Consider the following 20,146-nt stretch of genomic DNA (forward strand, 5'->3'; position numbering starts at 1 on the left):
CTTATGTTCAACATCTGGTGTGACAACATTGCACACAAATATAGCATTTACAAGCAAGCTAAGTTAAAGTTAAACACTCACATCGGAATACACACAAAATATCAATGTTAACACGTTGATGTTTTGCATGGATTTCGTTTTGCTCCCCATTTTACCATTTTAGTGTGTATGCCTGTATCGCGGAAGCTAAGAGGGATGTCATTGGCTTTATTTAGTCATATACCATGCTATGCTTAACCATGTAGGAACCATGAATGTCTGTACAAATGTGTCTGTTTATCCATACAATAGGATTGTTAGATATTCAAAACTGCACCAAAGTATGACATACCAAACCATAACCAGAAAGAATGAGGAATGAACTAACTGAAACATACAGAAATTAATACTTGTGAAGTTAAAGTATTAATAATCCTCTGCACATCAAGCAAGGTCATCTACACATTTTGGAATTCATTTACTTTAAATGTTATTGTTTTCTGCAGAATCCAACAGATAATACATTTTGAAGACACACGTCGGTCTATTTAGTTGATTTGCAATAATCCATTAAATATGCATTCAACATCTCTTCTCAGACTTAAATTTTTTTTTCTGATGGCCTCTTTCTGCCCAAACAAGCACAAGAGGACGAATTCATTGAGAATGAAAACATACTGAACCCTCGACAATGTCATCGCTTTTCCTCATGTGATTATCGAGGACTTCTAAATGGCCTCTGGTGTTTCAGGCTTACAGTTTTTCACAGTTGTTAACACCCAAAAAGCGAAAATTCGGCACAATTTGCACAACCTTCTCTTCATGTACCAATCGTTCGACCCAATTTGGCACTACTTCACACTGCCTTATCTGCATTAGACTCTGATTTTCTTTGTTTACACTCTGATGTCAATTTCAGATCACCTTGTTGTCAAAACACTACACACAATGTTCAGTTGTTGCACACACTTCTCAAGTAAAATCTCAAAGCATCAATCTACAACACACAAATAGTCAAATCTCTAAACATTCAGGTCTGTTGAGCAATTTGCAAGTAAGTACCATACATTCAGCACTGACACATGCATGTACCTGTAATTCAATATTGTGCCTTCTCTACAGTGTCTCACTGTAGCCCACTGTGTTGACCTCTCTGTGTCCATACTGTAACTTGCATTCTCATGCTCTGTGTGTCAGCGGATCCAGGAACACGACACAGCAAATGTACTTTACCAGTACATCTTTATTGATGAGGTGGGTTTCAACCTGGTAAAGAGGAGGCGAAGGGGCAGAAATGTCATTGGCCAGCGGGCCATTGTTGAGGTCCCCGGCCAGCGTGGTGGGAACATCACGATGTGTGCTGCGATGAATCAACATGGGATCTTGCGCCGTCATGCCCACCTAGGGGCCTATAACACCGCCCGTCTCCTCGTCTTCCTAGATGGCCTGCATGACCTGCTGGTACCACCTGGCCAAATAGATGACCAACAGCGGGTCGATCATGTTGTCATCTGGGACAATGTGAGTTTCCACCGGGCTGCTCAAGTGCGCGAGTGGTTCCAGGACCACCCACATTTTTCCGTTCTGTACCTTCCACCTTATTCACCCTTCCTGAATCCTATTGAGGAATTATTTTCAGCTTGGAGGTGGAAGGTATACGAACGGAACCCACAGGACCAGGTCCCAATGCTCCAGGCCATGGAGGAGGCTTGCGGCGACGTGACTGTCGAGGCCTGTCAGGGCTTCATGCGTCACTCGAGGCCATTCTTCCAACGCTGCTTGGACAGGGATAACTTGAGCAGGCCGGTTTACAGTACTGTACTGTTGTCTCTGTGTACCAGAATAAACCTTTTTTTGCTGCATATTTGTGTGCTGTTTTAAGTTTGACTATGAAAAAAGTAGGCCTACACTGAGACATTTTACAAAAGGAGAAATGGCTCATTCTCCAGAGTCATTGTCATTCGTATGGTGTGTTCCATTTCGATGATTGTGTTTTCAATTTTGCCCTTCTGTGTGCTGTAAATGCTTGGTAGTGTGCAGCAAATGCTTAGTTGTGTGTACTCAATGAATGTATGTGTGTGTCTTTTGAAAAAATGGCTGTGTGTACCAAATGAAAAAACGAGTTCCATTTTGTGAACAGTTAAGAGATTTGATGGCAAAGAGTCATCTTGCAAAGGGAGTGTCAGGTTTAGCATTTTGTGTGTGTGGTTTTCAGTTTTCTGTGTGCAGTTTTGAGAAAGCCGTTATTGTTTTGAAAAACGTGTGTTAACAATTGTGAAAAACTGTAATAGGCTTTGTAAGGAAATCAAAGGACAGCTCTATAAAACGGATTCTGTTCCAACGTCTTTGTGACCTGTGAGACAATCTTACAAAGAAAACATCCCCTTGCTGTCAGACCGTTGTTATTGGTTCCGCTTGAGTTGGGTGCTTAAAACTTCAGTTCATCCCAACAACAAACTTTTTTCCTGACTTAACATAAGCGGCATCCATTCATCTAGATAATGTAGTTTGGGGTTTTATTTGCTGACACAGTTTATCAGCATGACACACACTGGGCACTCAGTGGAATCTCACATGATGAAGGTCTACAACTGTAACATCATAACCAAACAAGGGGCCAACGTTGTCATTTTACAAACAATAATTTACCTTTGTAGTAGTGAAAACAGTCAAAAAACACAGTTGTCCTCTTTGCTGATCACACAGTATCTTTGGCATATTTTAGAAAACTTTTTAGATATTTACGAAGAGCAATCCCATCAGTTACTACTGTAGTCCGTAACATAAATTATGGCTATGGCTTAACTCCATGGTCCTAAGAACAAAAGAGGGATGCAAAATGCAGTTCAACTTTATTTAATACAAGCTGATCTACTTTAAGTACCATGTTTTAAATCATATACAATGTGGCAAAGAATGAGAAAAATGTCTTCACATCTTTCAGGTAGGGAAGGCCAATCAATGCTCATCAGGTTAGGATATTGCATCAGAATGGGCATGCGGTTCATTTGGGTCATTGATAATATATCAACAATTAATATCATTACCAAATATTAGTTGTAAGCACTCCCAACCTATGCCAGCTTTTAATGACTCAAGGATAGCTTATAGATCCCTTGATCATATCTGAGCATATATCTATATTTCATGCCTCAAGTCCTCATAGGAGCAACTACCGCTTCAAGGACGGAACTATAACTGTTGATTAAAGTCATAATGCCTTGATAAACGAGTATCTATGATCCGTCTTGGCACCTTTCTTTGTTTGTGTCCTGTTTTCCACTCCGTATGTGCCAGTATAGCACACAAACTAGACAGTCAGCGGTTACTTTTCAAGGAAGAATCATTCTTTGGAAACTGGATGTATGGGGGCATTCTCACTGTTTTATACTGCATGGTTTTATTACACAACTGCTTTTGCATTTGCTTAATTGTGGATGATACAGCTGGGGTATTGTTGAACCAAAGCAAACCAAGAGAAAGTTATAACCACCAACAATAACAGCAACAGTAGATTAACAATGATATTAAAATCAGTCATGGTATTACTTTGTTATTCGTCCCAGGCTCCAAATAAAACCACGATCCATGTGAAGCTGTGAGGAGAGAGAGCACAAAGTTAGCCATGTGCATCAATGTCGTATGAATTCATGCACAAGGAAATAGAGAATGATGGGCGTCAGCAGGGCCGAGGCGGGAAGTAAACTAAGTTAGATTACACAATAAAAACATGACTGATTATCAAGGAAACTATCCTATTTCTTTTTGTCCGTAGCTGAGAAGTATGAATAATTGATGGGATTGAAGTGTATGAGTCACATGTGGAGTGTTTTAGGACACATATACACTGTACACACACAAGTTTAACATGATAATAACATTAAGAAACATCTATTATTCATCATCATTCATGTTCTTGACGGATTACTTTGCAGCTTTATCGGAACCTGAACAATCTCACGAGGCACATTTGACCAAATAGATATTTATATACTATCTACTATCTATGTGTGCAGTGTTTCAATTAAGTGAAGTCGTTACATTGCATTTCATATTTTAAAAGTTAATATGAGAGAACATGGTCAATTATTAAGCAAGAATTGTTCCTGTGTGTATGACAGATTAGGTTATTGTTTAACTCACGGGTCGATTTGCGATTATACTTTACTTAGATAACATAATAATATCAATGTTTCATTAACCGATTTAATGTATTAAATAAAAAATTCCATTCAAATTCAATCCCTATGCTTTTACATGCTGCATGTTGCCATAGCAGAGCTTTTATGGCTCCTTCATACGAGACAAAGCATCCAGCAGTGTACAAACATACACCTCACGCTTATCTCTTGCAAATATTCGAGGACTTTGCAACATCTTTTGATACCTTGTGTGGATCTTTAGTGTGGCCACCACCAAGATGAATTGTGTTGTGAGTGTTGACATAAGGGTGTCTTATTTCAGGACTGGATTCTGAGGGAAAGGTTTGGCATGCTTAATATTAGAGAAACATTTTACATGAAATGAAAGATTGAAATTTCTCGCACCAAAGAGCAGGTAAAGCTTTATAACATTAACGTTAGTTAAAGGAGCAGTGTGTCCAAATTAAGGGGGATCTTTTTTGGCAGAAATGTAATATAATATTCATAACTATGTTTTAATTAGTTGATAATCACTTGAAATTAGGAATTGGTTTTGGTTAGCTTAAACTTGACCGTTGATATCTACATCCACCATGTTGCACCGCAATGTTTCTACAGTGGCCCAGAACGGACAAACCAAACACTGGCTCTAGAGCATTTTGCATTTTTACGTTACCTGAAGGCCACCGTAGTTCTCTGACATCCTGGGGGGGCTACCTGAGTGGTATTCTAAGTGGTCCCCATCAACGTCATACAAGTACATTTTTAACATGTTAACCATGTTTCTTTTGTCTGATTACAAGAGGAATACAAGAAAGTCCAACAGACATACTAACAGCCCTTTGAGGCTGTGTGAAAGCACCGTTGTCACCACACGATAACGTCTGCGTGCTTATTCACCACCCGAGCTTTTCCTGCTATGACGAGTCTGCTGTGAAAAAGGTTCAGAAACGGCTGATGCTGATGAGAATGTTTCGCAGTCATTGTAAGGTTGGACAAACAAACACGTTGTCCTGATGGTGGCGCTAGCAGAAAGTTGAGGAGTGATCCAAAGTTGATCAAACTCATCCTTTAGGGACATGGCAATTCATCAATTAGGTGTTGCACTATTTTACACAAAACAACACATTTCATCCTCGTGGTTAAACAAGAGAAAAAGTCACGAGGTCCCAAAAGTCAGTAGAATTCAAAAAAAAATATAAAACAAACCATCAAATAGTCATTTAGATGTTTAACACTTAATTAATCCCACAGTGGGGAAATTATTTGCTGCTTTTAACCCATTCTTTTATATATTTATATATATATACATATATATATATACACATATATATATATATATATACATATATATTTATATATATACATATATATAAAAGAATGGGTGAGTAATGCAAATGAGTCATTTATTGTTTGGCTCTAGGGATAAACATATATTAATATATGTATATATATATATATATATATATATTTATGTTTATCCCTGGAGCCAAACAATAAATGACTCATTTGCATTCTTTATTGAATTAATCTTACTTACGCCGATGATGATACAGCATCATTAAAACCCACTCCCCTTTTTTATTGCCGTTGTTGCCATTCACTATCTCACTGTGTACAGCCCAATATGGAGCCAGCTTTGAAGATAAGAACATCGTTCATGTCACTCTCTCTGTGGAAGGAGAGACAACTCGAGTCATCGAGGGCCACAGAAAACTCGCTAGCGAGCTAATAGTTCGGCCGGCCTCGCAGAGTTAACTCACCTTCTGTTTTAACCCCGAAAAACACTTACAAGTCAGCCTTGCTGTGTTGCTGCCCACACTGAGCAACACAACTCCTTGGTTATTTAATATAATCGCATCACACGTGCACTGCTCTTGGTTGAACTTTTATGGCCCGATTTCTCAATTTCTAGTCAATGAGTACAATGCACTTCTCGATACTGATTCGTGATGATTCACAGAAAGTTCTAAATTTAGAAGAAAACAAACAACATTCAATAGAAAACGCAGTAATTTATTAACTTAACATTGGAATGGCACTGAATCACACAGGGGTTGGTTGGGTGTGCACATAAAGTATGAAACCATTAGCAAAGTCACGTTTGAGAGCAAAACACACACGCAGGTTATTTCCATGCCGACGTGAGGACAAGCGACTTCTCTTTTAGATTTCAGGAAGCAGTCGAATTACCCGCACACACGGATAATAAAAAGGAAATTAAATGATAACACAAAGTTGCAGTGCTGGGAGCTGTTTGGGTAGTGGGTACTGATATTTTGCATTAAGTCACTTAAATCACATTGTGGTATTTCTTTTAACGCGGCCTGAGAATATCTTAATTTATCCAGGCCACTCTCGGACGCCAGCTTTCTCCTCCCTCGATTTCTGATTTAATAAGCAGTGGTACTGTCGGAATAATTTACTGACATCAGCACAAATTAATAATATATGCATTCACCTAATTACCTTCGCATTGAAAATGCCGGAAGGTTATGTTTTGATCACCGTGTATTTATTTATTTATTTGTATGCGTGTTATTCGCAAAACTCAAAAAGTATTGAACCGAATTGCATGCAATTTGGTGGGATGGTTGTTTATTATCCGGGGACCAGTTGATTCGATTTTGGGATCGATCGGGTCAAAGGTCAAGGTCAAAGGTCATGAACAGGTCAAATCTTCTTGAATCACATGGAATTTGGTGGGATGATTGGTTATTATCCGGGGACCATTTGATTAGATTTTGGGATCAATCGGGTCAAAGGTCAAGGTCATGGAAAGGTCAACATCTTTTTTTTAACCATAGAACGATACATTTTTGTCCAATTGGCATGCAACTAATGCCAAAACGTTCATAACTCAATGCCCAATCTTGTGATATGCGAAGGTATGCGCTCTACCTAGTGCCCATTCTAGTTACCTTTGCATTGAAAATGCGGAAGGTAAAGTTTTGATCGCCGTTTATTTATTTGTATGCGTGCGTGTTATTCGCATAACACAAAAAGTATTAAACCTAATCGCATGAAATTTGGTGGGATGATTAGTTATTATCCAGGGACCATTTGATTAGATTTTGGGATCGATCGGGCCAAAGGTCAAGGTCATGAAAAGGTAAAACTCGTTCTTTTTACCATCGCGGTCAATTTTTATCCAATTGGCATGCAACTAATGCCAAAATGTTCATAATTTAATGCCCAATCTTATGATATGCGAAGGTATGCGCTCTTCCGAGTGCCCGTTCTAGTTCCCCAATGGTTTGCTCGCATAACTTTTGTTTACCCAACCACTAACATTCACTGTATTACTCTTTAAAGAAGAAAAAAAGGAGCAGGGCGATCCATCAAGGATGTTTTAGTATTCGTGCTGCATCCTGAAACATCAGCTCACAGACCAGTGTGATGAGGTGCCATGTGATTTTAAATGAATCAACAGAAACCAGTCCATTAAGCCAGAGTCTTAAAAAAAAGAAGCTACATTTATTTTCATCCCAGAATGCCTGGAAACACAATGAAGCTAAAGTCCATGTTATCCTGATCAATCAAACGCAGCGACAGAAACACACCTGGTCAAAGGCTGGCGCCATTTCTAGAAAAGCACTGAAGCTATTTGAACCATCTTGTGTGCACCAACACCATGAGCCGGGTTCTTACACATTTTGACCAATGGATTTCCATGACTTTAAACCAAATTTCCATGACCAAACTGAAATCTCGGTATAAACATGAACATTTTTGAAAATTGTGCGTATTGAGAGCGTACGCCGGCTTATATCTTGAGCGTCTTTCTTTAAAAAAACATTAATTATTTCAAACTCTGGCGTTAATGAACATGTGATTATAACAATTTCCATGACTTTTCCCAAACTTTTATGATTTAAGTTTTTTCCATGACTTTTCCAGGCCTGGAAATGACCATTTTAAAATTCCATGACTTTTCCAGGTTTTCCATGACCGTACAAACCCTGCATGAGCCACATTGAGCTCCGGTAACAGACACGCAGAGGGAAGAAGAGGCCGACTGGCGGCGTGCAGTGAATTAAACCCCCAAAGATAAACACGCATCAACACCACTTCCTGCCTAGGAGGACAAACACGGCTCTTGATAACAGTATTTTTTTTTTATTGTTTTCTCCCGAATCAGTTTTAAATTCATTGGACAAGTCGTCTTGTGAAACGTGTCACAAGAAGCTGGAAGAACATAAAAATGGAAGATATCAGCTACAAAATTTGGCGGTGATAACAAAAAAAAGGGGGGGGGAAAGAAATAAGAGTAAAATAAAATGTATACAGGAGTCAGATTTCAGTGGAGTAAGATGTAGTGTTTTGTACATTTTTTGTAAACAATAAGCATATCGAAACAACATGGCGAATTCGATGTGGAGGAGAGTCGGCCGAACTGAAGGGACTGAACACTGGTTGGCATAAGACTTTACAGGAACCCTGAAGCAACGACGTCTTAGGGGGTCACAGAAATGTCATGTCCACAAAACTAGTTGCACAAAAAGAAACATGGTTATACAAACAGCATCTCTGCCACATACATCAAACCCTTCACTCTTTTAACCTGGATTACTGTGATATGAGGTATATGCGAGGCGAACCCTTTCCAACCGCCTCGGCCGTTATTCAGCATGGCAACATATTTAAGATATTACAGCGCTGCGTTCACTCGGCCGCGCTGCATGATTGCTTCAAAGAGGCCACCGGGGCGTAAAGGGGTCAACGACTCGTTCAGCAGAGCGATATCCGTTCTAGCACTCAAGGCCAGTTGTAGCTCTGGAAGACAGCGTACTTATTGTTGCCGTTACAAAAAAAATTGTACATAAATACATTTAAAAATCAGCAAGAAATTACATTTACACTTACTAGACAATATCTTGCAGCCTGCACTTCTCAGGAATAGGCACCCAATTTCTAACGGGACAAATACGCTTGGTACTGCCAGCAGACGTAAAATATCTAAACGCATACACATTTTTTGGGTCAGCCACCTTTTTGCTCATTATGCATAGGGCTGCCTCTCAGTAACAGCTGAAGGAAATACTTGATCACTAACACATTTGTCATCAAATTCAATAAGAAAGCAAAGCTTCTACGTTGGGTAACAAGTCAAAACTAAATCTAGAGGTTTGAAATACATTTACATTTTCCCAATTCAATGTACTGTATTTTAAAAGCCCGCCCGAACGCCCGCCCAATCGAATCCCTCCCTCAAAGTAAGGAGAAAGGGAAAATGTTCTTGAAAAATCCCACTTTCGCTTATCAACCCGCCCTCCCACCGTCCCCATAGAAACCATGCCACCCAAACAAAGGGTTTCCACATCATACACCCAGAATATCATCAACCCAGAGACCCGTCTGCATATGCCCGAACGACGACACGTCTCCGCCAGAAAGCCAGTCCATTCCTGAAGTTTGAGCTTCCTCGACCCGACAGGGTACTTTACGCAACGTAAGAAAACGGCTCAAAGTGCTAACTGGATTCTTTTAAAGAAAAGAAGAAAAAAAAGAGAACTGAGGAAGAAGCAGAGGGCCGGCCGAGGGGAAGGCCGTTCCATCGCTGACCAACAGCAACCTCTATTGGCCAAAGAAAAGCCCCGACGTCACTTTTGTTCTCCAAAAATATACCACGGACAACATTTACCCCTGAACCAGCCCTCCGTCTTCCTCGACTTCAACTGGCAGTTCCCCAGAAGGATTAAATCTGTTATTTTACATTAATATATATTCTTATAAATATATATATAGATATATATATAGATATATATATATATATGGCCCTTATTGAAGAAAACATGAGTTTCACATTGACACGAAAGTACCATAATCTCTATATAGCCAAGTAGAAAGTGTTTTCAGTGCTCAGGTGAGCTGGCAGCAGTCTGTTCACGTCACACTCATTCAACAAGTAATAAAACATAAGAAAAATCCTCTTGGAAGTCACAAACTTAAACTTCTGAAAAGAGCGCTCACTGCACCTCGTAGGCTTCTCCTTTTCCACTTTTTCCTGAGTAATACTTTAAACCTTGTAACAGACAACAGATACATTTTTTTTAATTTATTTTTTTGCTATTTCAACTCTGGGCTAGTCCCTGCCATCATGGTTATTTTCATAACTATTTCACTATTGTAAAGTTGATTGCTCAAACACCGTAGCTCGTAAAAGAAATGTGTCCCGTACTACGCTACACTTATATAAAAAGTACTTTCAGTTCATGATTTATGACCAGACCTAATGCCACTAAAATGACAAGAACAAACAGTAAATACATATTTAACTTAATAACATACTTTAAAAAAAATTGCATTTGCAGGAAGCCCTGTGGGCTTATTGTCGGAAGAGGAGTGGGCACAAAAACAGGATCAGTATAATTACAAAGATGTCACTTAGAAAAACAACAATAATAATAATAATAATAATAACAATAACAATAACAATAAAATAGAAGCACTAAAAAATAAAAATGAGAACATCCAATTCAACGTGTTCTCTCCCTCTCAGGCTCTCATCTGTAGCTTTGGCTTGTTGTAGTTTTGGAACCTGTACTTACTGACTCATTGACATCAGATAACAAACTACTATACCCTGAGAATTCAGACACAGGAGTCCGTATCCTGTGGTCCACCTCCCCGCTGGAGTCAGTGGCATAAGACAGGCCGCGGCCATCTGACTTGAATTGGGAGCCAAAGGCCTGGGCAAAGTTTTCTATCTGGTAGGAAGGCTTGGAAGAGTCCAGAGAGGCTAAATCCTGCGAGGAGGCCAGCGGGTAGACCACCGTACCATTCTTGATCGGCGGTTGGTCCTTCTGGGTGCTCAGGTCAGACGGGCTGATCTGGTAGGAGGAAGGGGGCGTGGAGGAGTGTTGCTTCTCCACCTGGTCGGTGAGCTCCTGAGAAGGGGTGAGCTGCTGGTGTGCGGAGGCCTCAAGGCCGCTCAGGTGGAAGCCGTGCTGCGGCGAGGATCCCGTCAGCATCGCAAAGTGAGACTTTGGCACAGAGGAGGGCAACGACGGCGAGGCCACCGGCTGGCCGAAGCCACACTCCATCGGGGACGCCGTGTAAATGTTCTTGTCGGCGTAGAGGGGGTTCCCCGGGTGGGAGCTGGCGAACGGTCCGGAGGCGGGAGGCCCGAGGCCCAGGGGGAAGCCGGCGCTGTGGCTGGTGCGCTCCAGGGCCTGCAGCAGGAAGCGGGAGTATTCGTGCATCATGACCGTCTTGTCCCCAGACGGCCCGGAGGCGTCGCCGTTGTGGCCGATGTCGGCGCAGTCCGCCGAGCCGTGTTGCAGCTCCGCGTGGTGCTCGCCGATGTCGAAGTGAACGTCGTGGTGCGAGCCGTCGGGCTTCTGGGTGTAGTGGTCCAGGAGGCTCTGCAGCACCTCGTCGGGGATCCCGGACTTGTCGAGACTCAGAGGCGCGTCGCCGTCCATCACGCTGGAGACGACGCCCTGAATGACGGATTGCTGGGAAGACAAGTGGCCGAGGCCGACGTCGTACTCGCCGCCGGATCCTCCCGCCGCCAGCGGCCCCGATGAGTTTGCGCCGTTTGCCGCGTTAAGGTAGCGGCGCTTCTTGAGGAACTGCATGGCGTCGTCGTAGTTGCTGCTGGTGGCGGGCCCCGCTTTAGCCCCGGGGGCGTGCATGAGGCCCAGACCGTCCATGCCGTTCTGCGCCAACGGGCCCGCTTTGCCCTGCGCCAGAACCACTTTATCCAGGCTCTTACGATTAGCCTTCTTGAACGCCATCTTTGGGGCCCGGCCGTGGTGGCCCTGCTGCATGCTGGGCCCCGGCTCAGTCGAGGACGATACCGTTTGAGTCTCCAGAGAGTAATCATGGATGCTGTAGCCTTCAGGTGGAGCCCCGTGAATATGCGGTACCCTCAACCCTCCTCCATCCCCCTTCTTCTTCTTGCGCTCCCCTCCCTCTCCAGTATTTTTGGACCGTCCCCTCTTTCTCCCAGTGCTCCCAACATTTCCCTGAGTGATTCCATAGCTGCCATGTCCCATGTCTACACAACCCAGGTCCATCATCCCAGGATCCAGACCCTTCTTTATGGCGTCTCCACAGGTTCGCTTGTGCTTAAGCAGTCGGTCTGTCCTAGAAAAATACTGAAATAGAATAACACCAAATGTTGTTTTTTTAGTTTTTTTATCCATAAAGTATCACATTAGATAATCAGGATACTCAGCAGCCCACTGACCTGTTGGCATGTCTCACATCTGTACGGCTTCTCTCCGCTGTGAGTCCTCTTATGCCTCTCCATGTGGTACTTCTGAATGAAACGCATGTTGCACTGGTCACAGCTGAATGGCTTCTCTCCTGCAGACAGCAGCGCTCAAGGTTATTGCTCATTAGACACAACGACTCGCAAAATAAAATCAGATGCGCCACGGATGGATGTCTGTAATCACTCACCACTGTGGATTTTCTCGTGTCGCTGAAGAAGGTATTTCTGAATGAAACTCATGTTGCACTGATTGCATCTGAAGGGTCTTTCACCTGAAACAAGACCACATAGATTCACACGGTTAGGAAGTTACATCCCCACGTCATCAAGCTTTTGCAAATTGTTCACTTATTGGTGAAACAACCCAATGTAATGCATTCCAGGCACTGCACCAAAAGCAGTATGTGTTGCATGTCATTGTGATCTGAAAATACCGTCTTTCAGTCGACTAACTTTGACAGTTCATTATTTCGGTGCATCAACCTTTTTAAATGATGAACTATTATTTTGAGTCGGGGAAAAGAGAACATTGAATTTAATGGCTATAACAGTATTCTTATAGGGTACTATTTACATTTGTCAAGACACTTAAATGCAGCAGAAGCTTTATCATTCTGAAAGAAAATAATGTAAATAAATAAAGTGACGCTTGACCTCTCGCTGATATTACACTTTTAAATTGATTAAGATTCCCAAACCGTTTTGTGACAAAAACAATGATCAAGTAACCGCTAATCATTCAGAGTTATTACACAAATGGGAAAGATGAGATTAAATAAACAATAAGTTGGACCAAAAGTGTTGCACAAAACTAAATATTACATTGTAAAGCAATATTTGTTGTTTCGTTTCAAACTGTAAACATTACTGAACTACAATTATGAGCAATTTATTATTTCCTTCTCTGAGCAATTCATTTACAGCTCACCTGAGAGAAACTGCCCCATACTCTCAACAACAGTTTCATGTTGTACATGTAAGATAAATGTGCGAAATGAAAACCCTGGACGGGAAGGGAGGCGGTTGTACCAGCAGTCATTTAGCTGACTCTTCTTTTATTTCAGACCCCGGAGCCGAGAGCGCCAGAGCCCAAAACGGAGCTGTGCTAACGCAGGTGGTGCTGGCCTCAGTTTCCATCACAGTAATGTCATTTTGACAAGACTCTGTTAAAGTGTACAGCCTGCCAGGCTGTTATCCTATCACGCAGCAAAAAAAACAGGTCAACGCTTTTAGGAGAAAACCCTGAAAGTCTGATGTGAGAGATCATTACAACCTAAACATTATGCAAAAAGCTGCATTTATTTCAGAACTACCTGAAGACAATGTCTCTACAGATGGCACAATAATGACATTAACGTTTTCTTTGTGTGCTATTATCAAAACAAGTGAACTCCCAACATCAAGAAGCACATGAACGAGAAAATACGTGCATCACCGGAGACATGCGGAGGCTTCACTACCTGTGTGTATGAGAACGTGTCTGCGTAAGTGATAAGAGCTTCTGAAGGACGCGGCGCAGTGCTCACAGATGTGAGGCTTTGTCCCCGGAGACAGGCTGCTCCCATCTGCATCCAGCATCATTGATTGCTTTGGAACAATAGCAGAGAAACACAAGGGTCAGATTCAGTCAGATGTGTTCTGTATTATTACCAATCTATTCAGAGGATAATTATTCATGATTGTTCCTGGCGAGTAGAATGGATATAAACAAAGAACACCAAGCACAAGATTAAAATCACGCCAGCTCATAAAACACGTTTAAGTAGACAGAAATACACCTTTTTTTTTGTGACATCAAATTATTCTATGGGAAACTATTACTGCATTACTTTACGGTTACGGCTCCGTACTTTGATATTGTTCGACAAAAAGCGAGAGTGCTTTTGTGTTCATTTTAAATTGTAAACAAACACATTAAAATGATGCTCTTTGTTTGCGTAAGTAATCGCAATTATGATGGTTCTTTGGCAAAGACTTCAAATGGCAAACTATGAGAACATTCACAGATAAATAAATAAATGACCAACCGTTGCCTCGTTTCTCTTCTTTCTTGGTTTGCCCTGCTGTCCATCACCATTTGACCTTCGGCCTTTTCTCCCAGTGGGCTCCTTTCCTAACTGACTGGGCAGCTGTGAATATGACAAAGGGAGAGGGCCGTGAGAGTGAGCCACGACACGGAAATTACTTGATTGAAGGTTAAGGGGCCTTCAGTCTTAAAACACATCATTCAAATAAATCCAATGCGTGTTCCTCATTCAAACAAAGAAAACACTTGGACAATGTCGAGTGATTGTTTGTTGGAAACTCATTGTGCAAGATATTGGGCCAAATAATGCCGTCAATGTAAGGCTCAATGCGATTCTTTTATCCCCTATTTCTAAACAAATAAAAACTGCACACTTAACATACTAAACTAATCATTGAGAACTCTTCCCTAAACAATCTGTGGGGCTACTCCTTCCAGAAGGAAGAAAATGGGCTCCCGATTCCCCCTTTATTCTCTTCGTTTACCTCCTCGCACCGCCCTTTCTTTCCAGTGGACATGCTGCACATCAGTGCCATATGGAGGCTGACGGGGTAAATGGAGGCGCACCTGCCGTTTATGAATCGGCTCGATGTTTAGGATAAAAACTGGAGAGAAAAATCTGCTACTTACTCACAATAAGAGGAATCAGCGCGAGAATAAGTAAAACCATTTGGGACCACGGCTAAATATATGGACTGGCGGGCTTATTATTATATATATAACCATGAGAGCCATACCGAACAATGTACGCGTGGGCTCAACGTGTTGTGTTGAAATAATATCCTGAATATGAAACTGTCCTTGAGCAATCTTTTTTTTTTTTTTTACAAATCTTGCACAATGAAAACAATCATTAATTTAGTCTAACAACAAGCTTGCGTCCAGAGCCCGGATGACCTCTGATGCCTGGCTTTTGTTGGAAGTGTGTGGTTGTGTGCATTTCTATTTGAATGAGCACAAAAGACGTCTGAAATCAAGTGCAAGCTCAATCAAGACAGCTGTGTCCTTGCCGGGACGTTTTCATTCACGCCGAGGCTGATGACATCACCCTTCTACCCAGAAAGAAAATCAGAGGGAGGGGAGCACATGCTCCTCCCCTAAACCCATCCTCTCCCAGGCTCCTCCTCCTATTTTGGCTTTTGAAATATCAGCTGCTTCAAAACACAGTAGGGCTCCGTCTGAGACAAATGTACCTCAAATAATTCAATTATATAAGAAAAGCCTACAACAGGCTGACGTATAGCTTTTTACGGGTAAAATTTCAAGCACTTTCATGATATTTCTACAACATAACCGAGAGCAGCCTATTAAAAGAAAATACTCTCATCTATAAACTATTCTTTCGATGCGAGTAGGGTCATGAACATCACTCTTGTCGTCTATTCTCAGCCAAAGGAACATATGAGAATAAGCTTGTAATTTTATCAGACAACCCATGATTTCCCAAGATGCGTGGGAACCCTGAATCTATAATTACTCATGTAAGGCTGTATATTACCAACCTTTAGCCTTAAATAATCTGCCATATGTCTTCTTGACGAATCAATCAGTCGGTCGGTGAAAACATTTCTCACATTAAAAAAACCTCAGTTTAGAATAACAAAGAGAAGAGTAGCAACATATCTTCACACTGGCAAAGCTGCAAAGAATGGCTGGAGTTTGAGAAAACAAAAAACACATGGGGACATAAACTTTCTTTGATGAATGAATTAGAAAGATATCCGATGATTTATTTTCTGTCAATTGATTAATCGACGTAATGATTTATTTTCAGCTCTAAACTCCAGCGCAGCCATCTTCCAATCAGTTGTACTTACATTGCCCATGTTGGGGTCATGCACCAGCAGGCCCTGGTTGTTGCTGACGGTCACCTCCAGCAGCTCGGTGCTCTTCCCCAGCCCTCCGGGGTAAACCGGCAGGCGATAATCGTGCTCCGACAGCTTTTCCTGCTTGATGCCCATGGTGTGAACATAGTCTCCTAGCCCCGCACACCCCATGCGGCCACCCTGGTAACCCATGCTGCAGTCAGGCGAGTCCCGCTCCTTCTTCAAGATCACTTCTTGAGGTGGAAGGTCCTGCATAACGGAGTGGGCGGCCAGCCGGGTGAAGCTGGTCACCGGAGGGAGGTGGCTGAACATTAACATGCCGGAGCCAAAATTGGAGTCCATGCTCCCGTTGGAGCGCAAGTATTCATTGCCTAGTTTGTCTTGAATGATGTTCATCATGGATGCTGGCGGGCAGGAAAATTATGGGTTGGCAATCAGTGTCATCCTGTGAGGGAAAAAAGAAAAGTAGAGTCAACGTTAAAACAGAAATAGGTCAATTTTAGGAAGGCCCTGTAACGAGCAATCGATCTGCGATGATAAGCTCAGTCTTCAGGAATCAGTGCCATGGCCTCTGATCTAACAACTGGGCGCTTACTAGGATTAAAACCCGACGGTTTATGGGTCAAGAAAAGGGCTGCAGTCTGGCACCATGACAAGTAGAAACAAGAAAAACAGACAAAGCTAGGGGTATAGTGTACACAATTATCTCTGCTTGATTACAGTGTGTTTCTACAGTATTTTACAGGGCAAAAAGGTCACTGGCTGCAATGCTAGACACAACATGAGATGAGGAATGAGAGGGTTGAAGGCGTGTTAATCTGTTTGACCCAGTCATCCTATTTGCATCAGTTTAACTGCCAATGAGAGTGCACAGACTGCATTAGAAAGAAAAGACTGGTGTAATAACATACATAGCGGCTGCATAAACAAATGCGTATTGTGTAATCGCTTCGAGTGTTATGTTGAATGCAGATATTTGAAAGGTGTGGACAGGAAGAGTTATAGGATCCAAATGAGATTAGCTATAATTAATCAAATGTATAAAGTTTGTAACATTTTTAAAAAGGTGTCTCTTTGAAGTATAATTTTAAAAACAATTCTCACAGAAGTTACAATATTATATACAATAGATAATGAATGATCTGCAGCGGTCCTTGTACGACTCATCCAGCTCATGAGTTTTATCTGACTGCTGCCAGATGCCTTCAGCTCTGATGGTTAGCTCGCAGCAATAACCTGCTCAGCTAACACAAAGCCAACTTGTAACACACGAAACAAGACGTAAACCACTCGGGACGACTTCAGCTATCTCAGATGAGTTGAAGTAGACAAACGGTGTCTTGGGAGAAACCTTGGTCTGCGTTCATTTATTAAAAATAAACAATAAAAACGACCAAGCGTATTCGCGACTGCTATGCAATTAACGTGAGCTACCAAGCTAACCATTTGGCTAACCACTCTTGTGGGGCCCTTCTTCTTTGTGATGCAGGATCAGGCAATAATTAATATGGCCATGCAATAACAGCAGCAGCCCCGCGCCTGATTAACGCCAATAAACGAGCCGTGGAGAGCAGGGAAAAAACATTTAAAGCATGTGGAAAGTCAGAGCCTTTTTAAAACACACGAACAAAGTTAGTTTTGTACTTTCTGATGAGTTTAAATGAACGAATTAGTCGCAGATGTATCCCATGCACACTGGCGTCACACGAACGTGAGGAGAAATGATCCAAGGGCGAACGGCTGCTTAGCGCCTGAGAAATAAGACAAACGCGACTAATCTCGCCTCGCTGGTGCTCGTTCTGACCCGTTTTCCCCACGTCGTTGAGGCCGAGTCCCGGACAGGGAGCCGGCTGGAGGCGATGGAGCGACAGCACGAGCATGACCCATAACAACCGGCCCACACACAACTCCGGCGAACAATGATGCTCGTCCGGGCTAGCCGAGACGGCTAACTTAGCAGCTAACTAGCGGTAACGTTGACGTGAGTGCGCCGCGCTTTGTTGTCCGTCTCGTGCGCGAGGTGTTTAACGGCGGCGGCGGCGGCCGCCTCCGGCACCCAGAGTTGGACGTCGTGAATTTCTCTTACCGCTGCAGGACCATGACCTGCTATTTTGGCTCGTGTAGTTCACCCTCAGCGGTCCGTTTCAATGCCTAAAGCCAAAACATTGTTCTCCCGCAGCTGCTGGGTTCTTCCATCTTGCCTCGGCGCAGAGGATTCTGGGTCCTGCAGGCGGACGCGTCCGATCGAGCGAGACGATGAAAAAAAAAAATCATATTATTTTTTGTTATCAATGGCATTCAAACACATTTTTTCAGGAAACCTGCAAAACAGATATTAATTTATTTAAACAAATTGTTATTGTACTTTTTCATAGTTATTCGATTGGCTCAAATTTCTGCTTTTTTATGTAATTCTTGCATTTCAATCTGCAAAGTTTGTCGTCAAAGGTGTAAAATGGAGGGAGAGAAAGCCACAGCAAAAGCCTTAACATGGCTTTCTCAGACTCTAAAAGAAGATAGTTGAAACAGATCCTTTACTGAAGTGCCACAATTTCCACAATGTGTATTTTATCTGAAATACAGGTTTTATTCTAGTTTAGTATAGTACTTGAGGAAATATTTAATTGCACCATCAAGCACATGTTACAGCACATTGGCAGTGTTTAAGCATATATAGAAGAAATAGTAACACTCGCTTTCTAATGTAAGTGCCTTTTTTTCATTTAGTGGTTAGTTTAGTAATGTTTATAAAGGGGAAATGACCTCAACCATTGTGTTGTTTGTTCATTATCAGCTCAAATGGCAGTAAAATAATACAAATTATAAAAAAAATAATGTCTGAATTGTTTAATCCGGTCTCTGACCAGCCATTCAGATGATCATGACAGATGTATTCTGAAGTGAGGCTGACTGTGTCTTCATCTATAGGAGCACCTCACAGTCAGGCCTCACTCCCCCACTCCTAATTGTATTTGTTAATGAACCAATTAACTCAGAAAGCCGTCATAATTGAAATGCAGACACTAGAGTAATGCAACAAAGGTCATAGCATTTTTAATGTGCCTGCTCCTTATAATATCTTCCATAATGACAACCCGGCTGACAGTGATATCCTGAAAATCACTCTCATCTTGGAGTGTTTAAATATGTATGATAGTCGCCTGATGAACATGAAAGTCAGTGATTATGAGCGAAATTCAATATAAATAATTTGCATAATCGTTGAATGCAAACTAATGAACAGATTTTCCATTCAGTTATACTTTAACATTGTTATATTGTTGATATTGCTAAAGTACTATTTTGTCTTATGCAGCATCTTTTGGGGTTAATTGGAAATGTGAAGATGTAAACATCATGAGGTAACTCCAGTTTAAAAACTAATAAATGGTGATATTTAATCAGCTCAGCAATTTTAGACTTTTGAAACATTTCAATATTTGAAAACAATGTTTTTATAATCCAAACGTGCATGGCTTTTAAAAATATACAACGGAGTTCATGTTCGCGTGTCGTTAGCAAACAATTGCATATTTACACATCCGTGACACACAGAGCGCCATTATCACTCATTTGGAACTGGGTTTCTTGCCCCTGATGGATGTGTTTCCAATATTTACTTTTCTTGCTTTGGGTCTCCACCAACTCCACCAAGGGAAATATATATATACATGTGTCTAAATGTGTCATTATATTCACAAGCTGGCTGCTGTCTGTCTGCGGTTTGGTGCTGAGCAAGAGGTGTGAAGTAGAGTTTTGCCGCTGTTTGACGGGACCTAAAATAACCCTCAAGCAGAGGGAGTGAAAAAAAACAGCAAAGTTGCAGTTTGTACACCTGAAACAAGGAGCTGAAAGACGCTCACATTTAGCTGATGCTTCTCCTTTGGTTTGCACAAGTAGACATGCATTGTTGATATAAAACATATGAATTATAGGGATGCTTTCAGCA

The 20,146-nt window shown here is 41.8% G+C and overlaps 1 protein-coding gene across 1 annotated transcript; it reads right to left on the reverse strand.

The window, feature by feature from the left end:
• Positions 1-6,116: 6,116 nt before the first annotated feature.
• On the reverse strand, positions 6,117-18,368 carry znf281a (zinc finger protein 281a). Its single transcript, XM_056406453.1, has 7 exons — positions 18,284-18,368; positions 16,189-16,642; positions 14,373-14,474; positions 13,806-13,932; positions 12,534-12,617; positions 12,319-12,437; positions 6,117-12,226 (listed from the first exon to the last, which is right to left on the reverse strand). Exons 2-7 carry the CDS (start codon positions 16,594-16,596, stop codon positions 10,628-10,630), a joined length of 2,439 nt encoding a protein of 812 aa, XP_056262428.1. The 5' UTR covers positions 16,597-16,642; positions 18,284-18,368; the 3' UTR covers positions 6,117-10,627.
• Between the last annotated feature and the right edge of the window lie 1,778 nt (positions 18,369-20,146).

The sequence above is a fragment of the Pseudoliparis swirei genome, chromosome 23, assembly GCF_029220125.1.
Source record: "Pseudoliparis swirei isolate HS2019 ecotype Mariana Trench chromosome 23, NWPU_hadal_v1, whole genome shotgun sequence".
NCBI lineage: Eukaryota > Metazoa > Chordata > Actinopteri > Perciformes > Liparidae > Pseudoliparis > Pseudoliparis swirei.

Coding starts and splice junctions, on each gene's coding strand:
- znf281a (XM_056406453.1), bottom strand. CDS start 16,596: ATGATGAACATCATTCAAGACAAACTAGGCAATGAATACTTGCGCTCC. Junction 14,475..16,188: donor ATGACCCCAACATGGGCAAT/GTAAGTACAACT, acceptor TCATATTCACAG/CTGCCCAGTCAGTTAGGAAA. Junction 13,933..14,372: donor AGAAGAGAAACGAGGCAACG/GTTGGTCATTTA, acceptor ATTGTTCCAAAG/CAATCAATGATGCTGGATGC.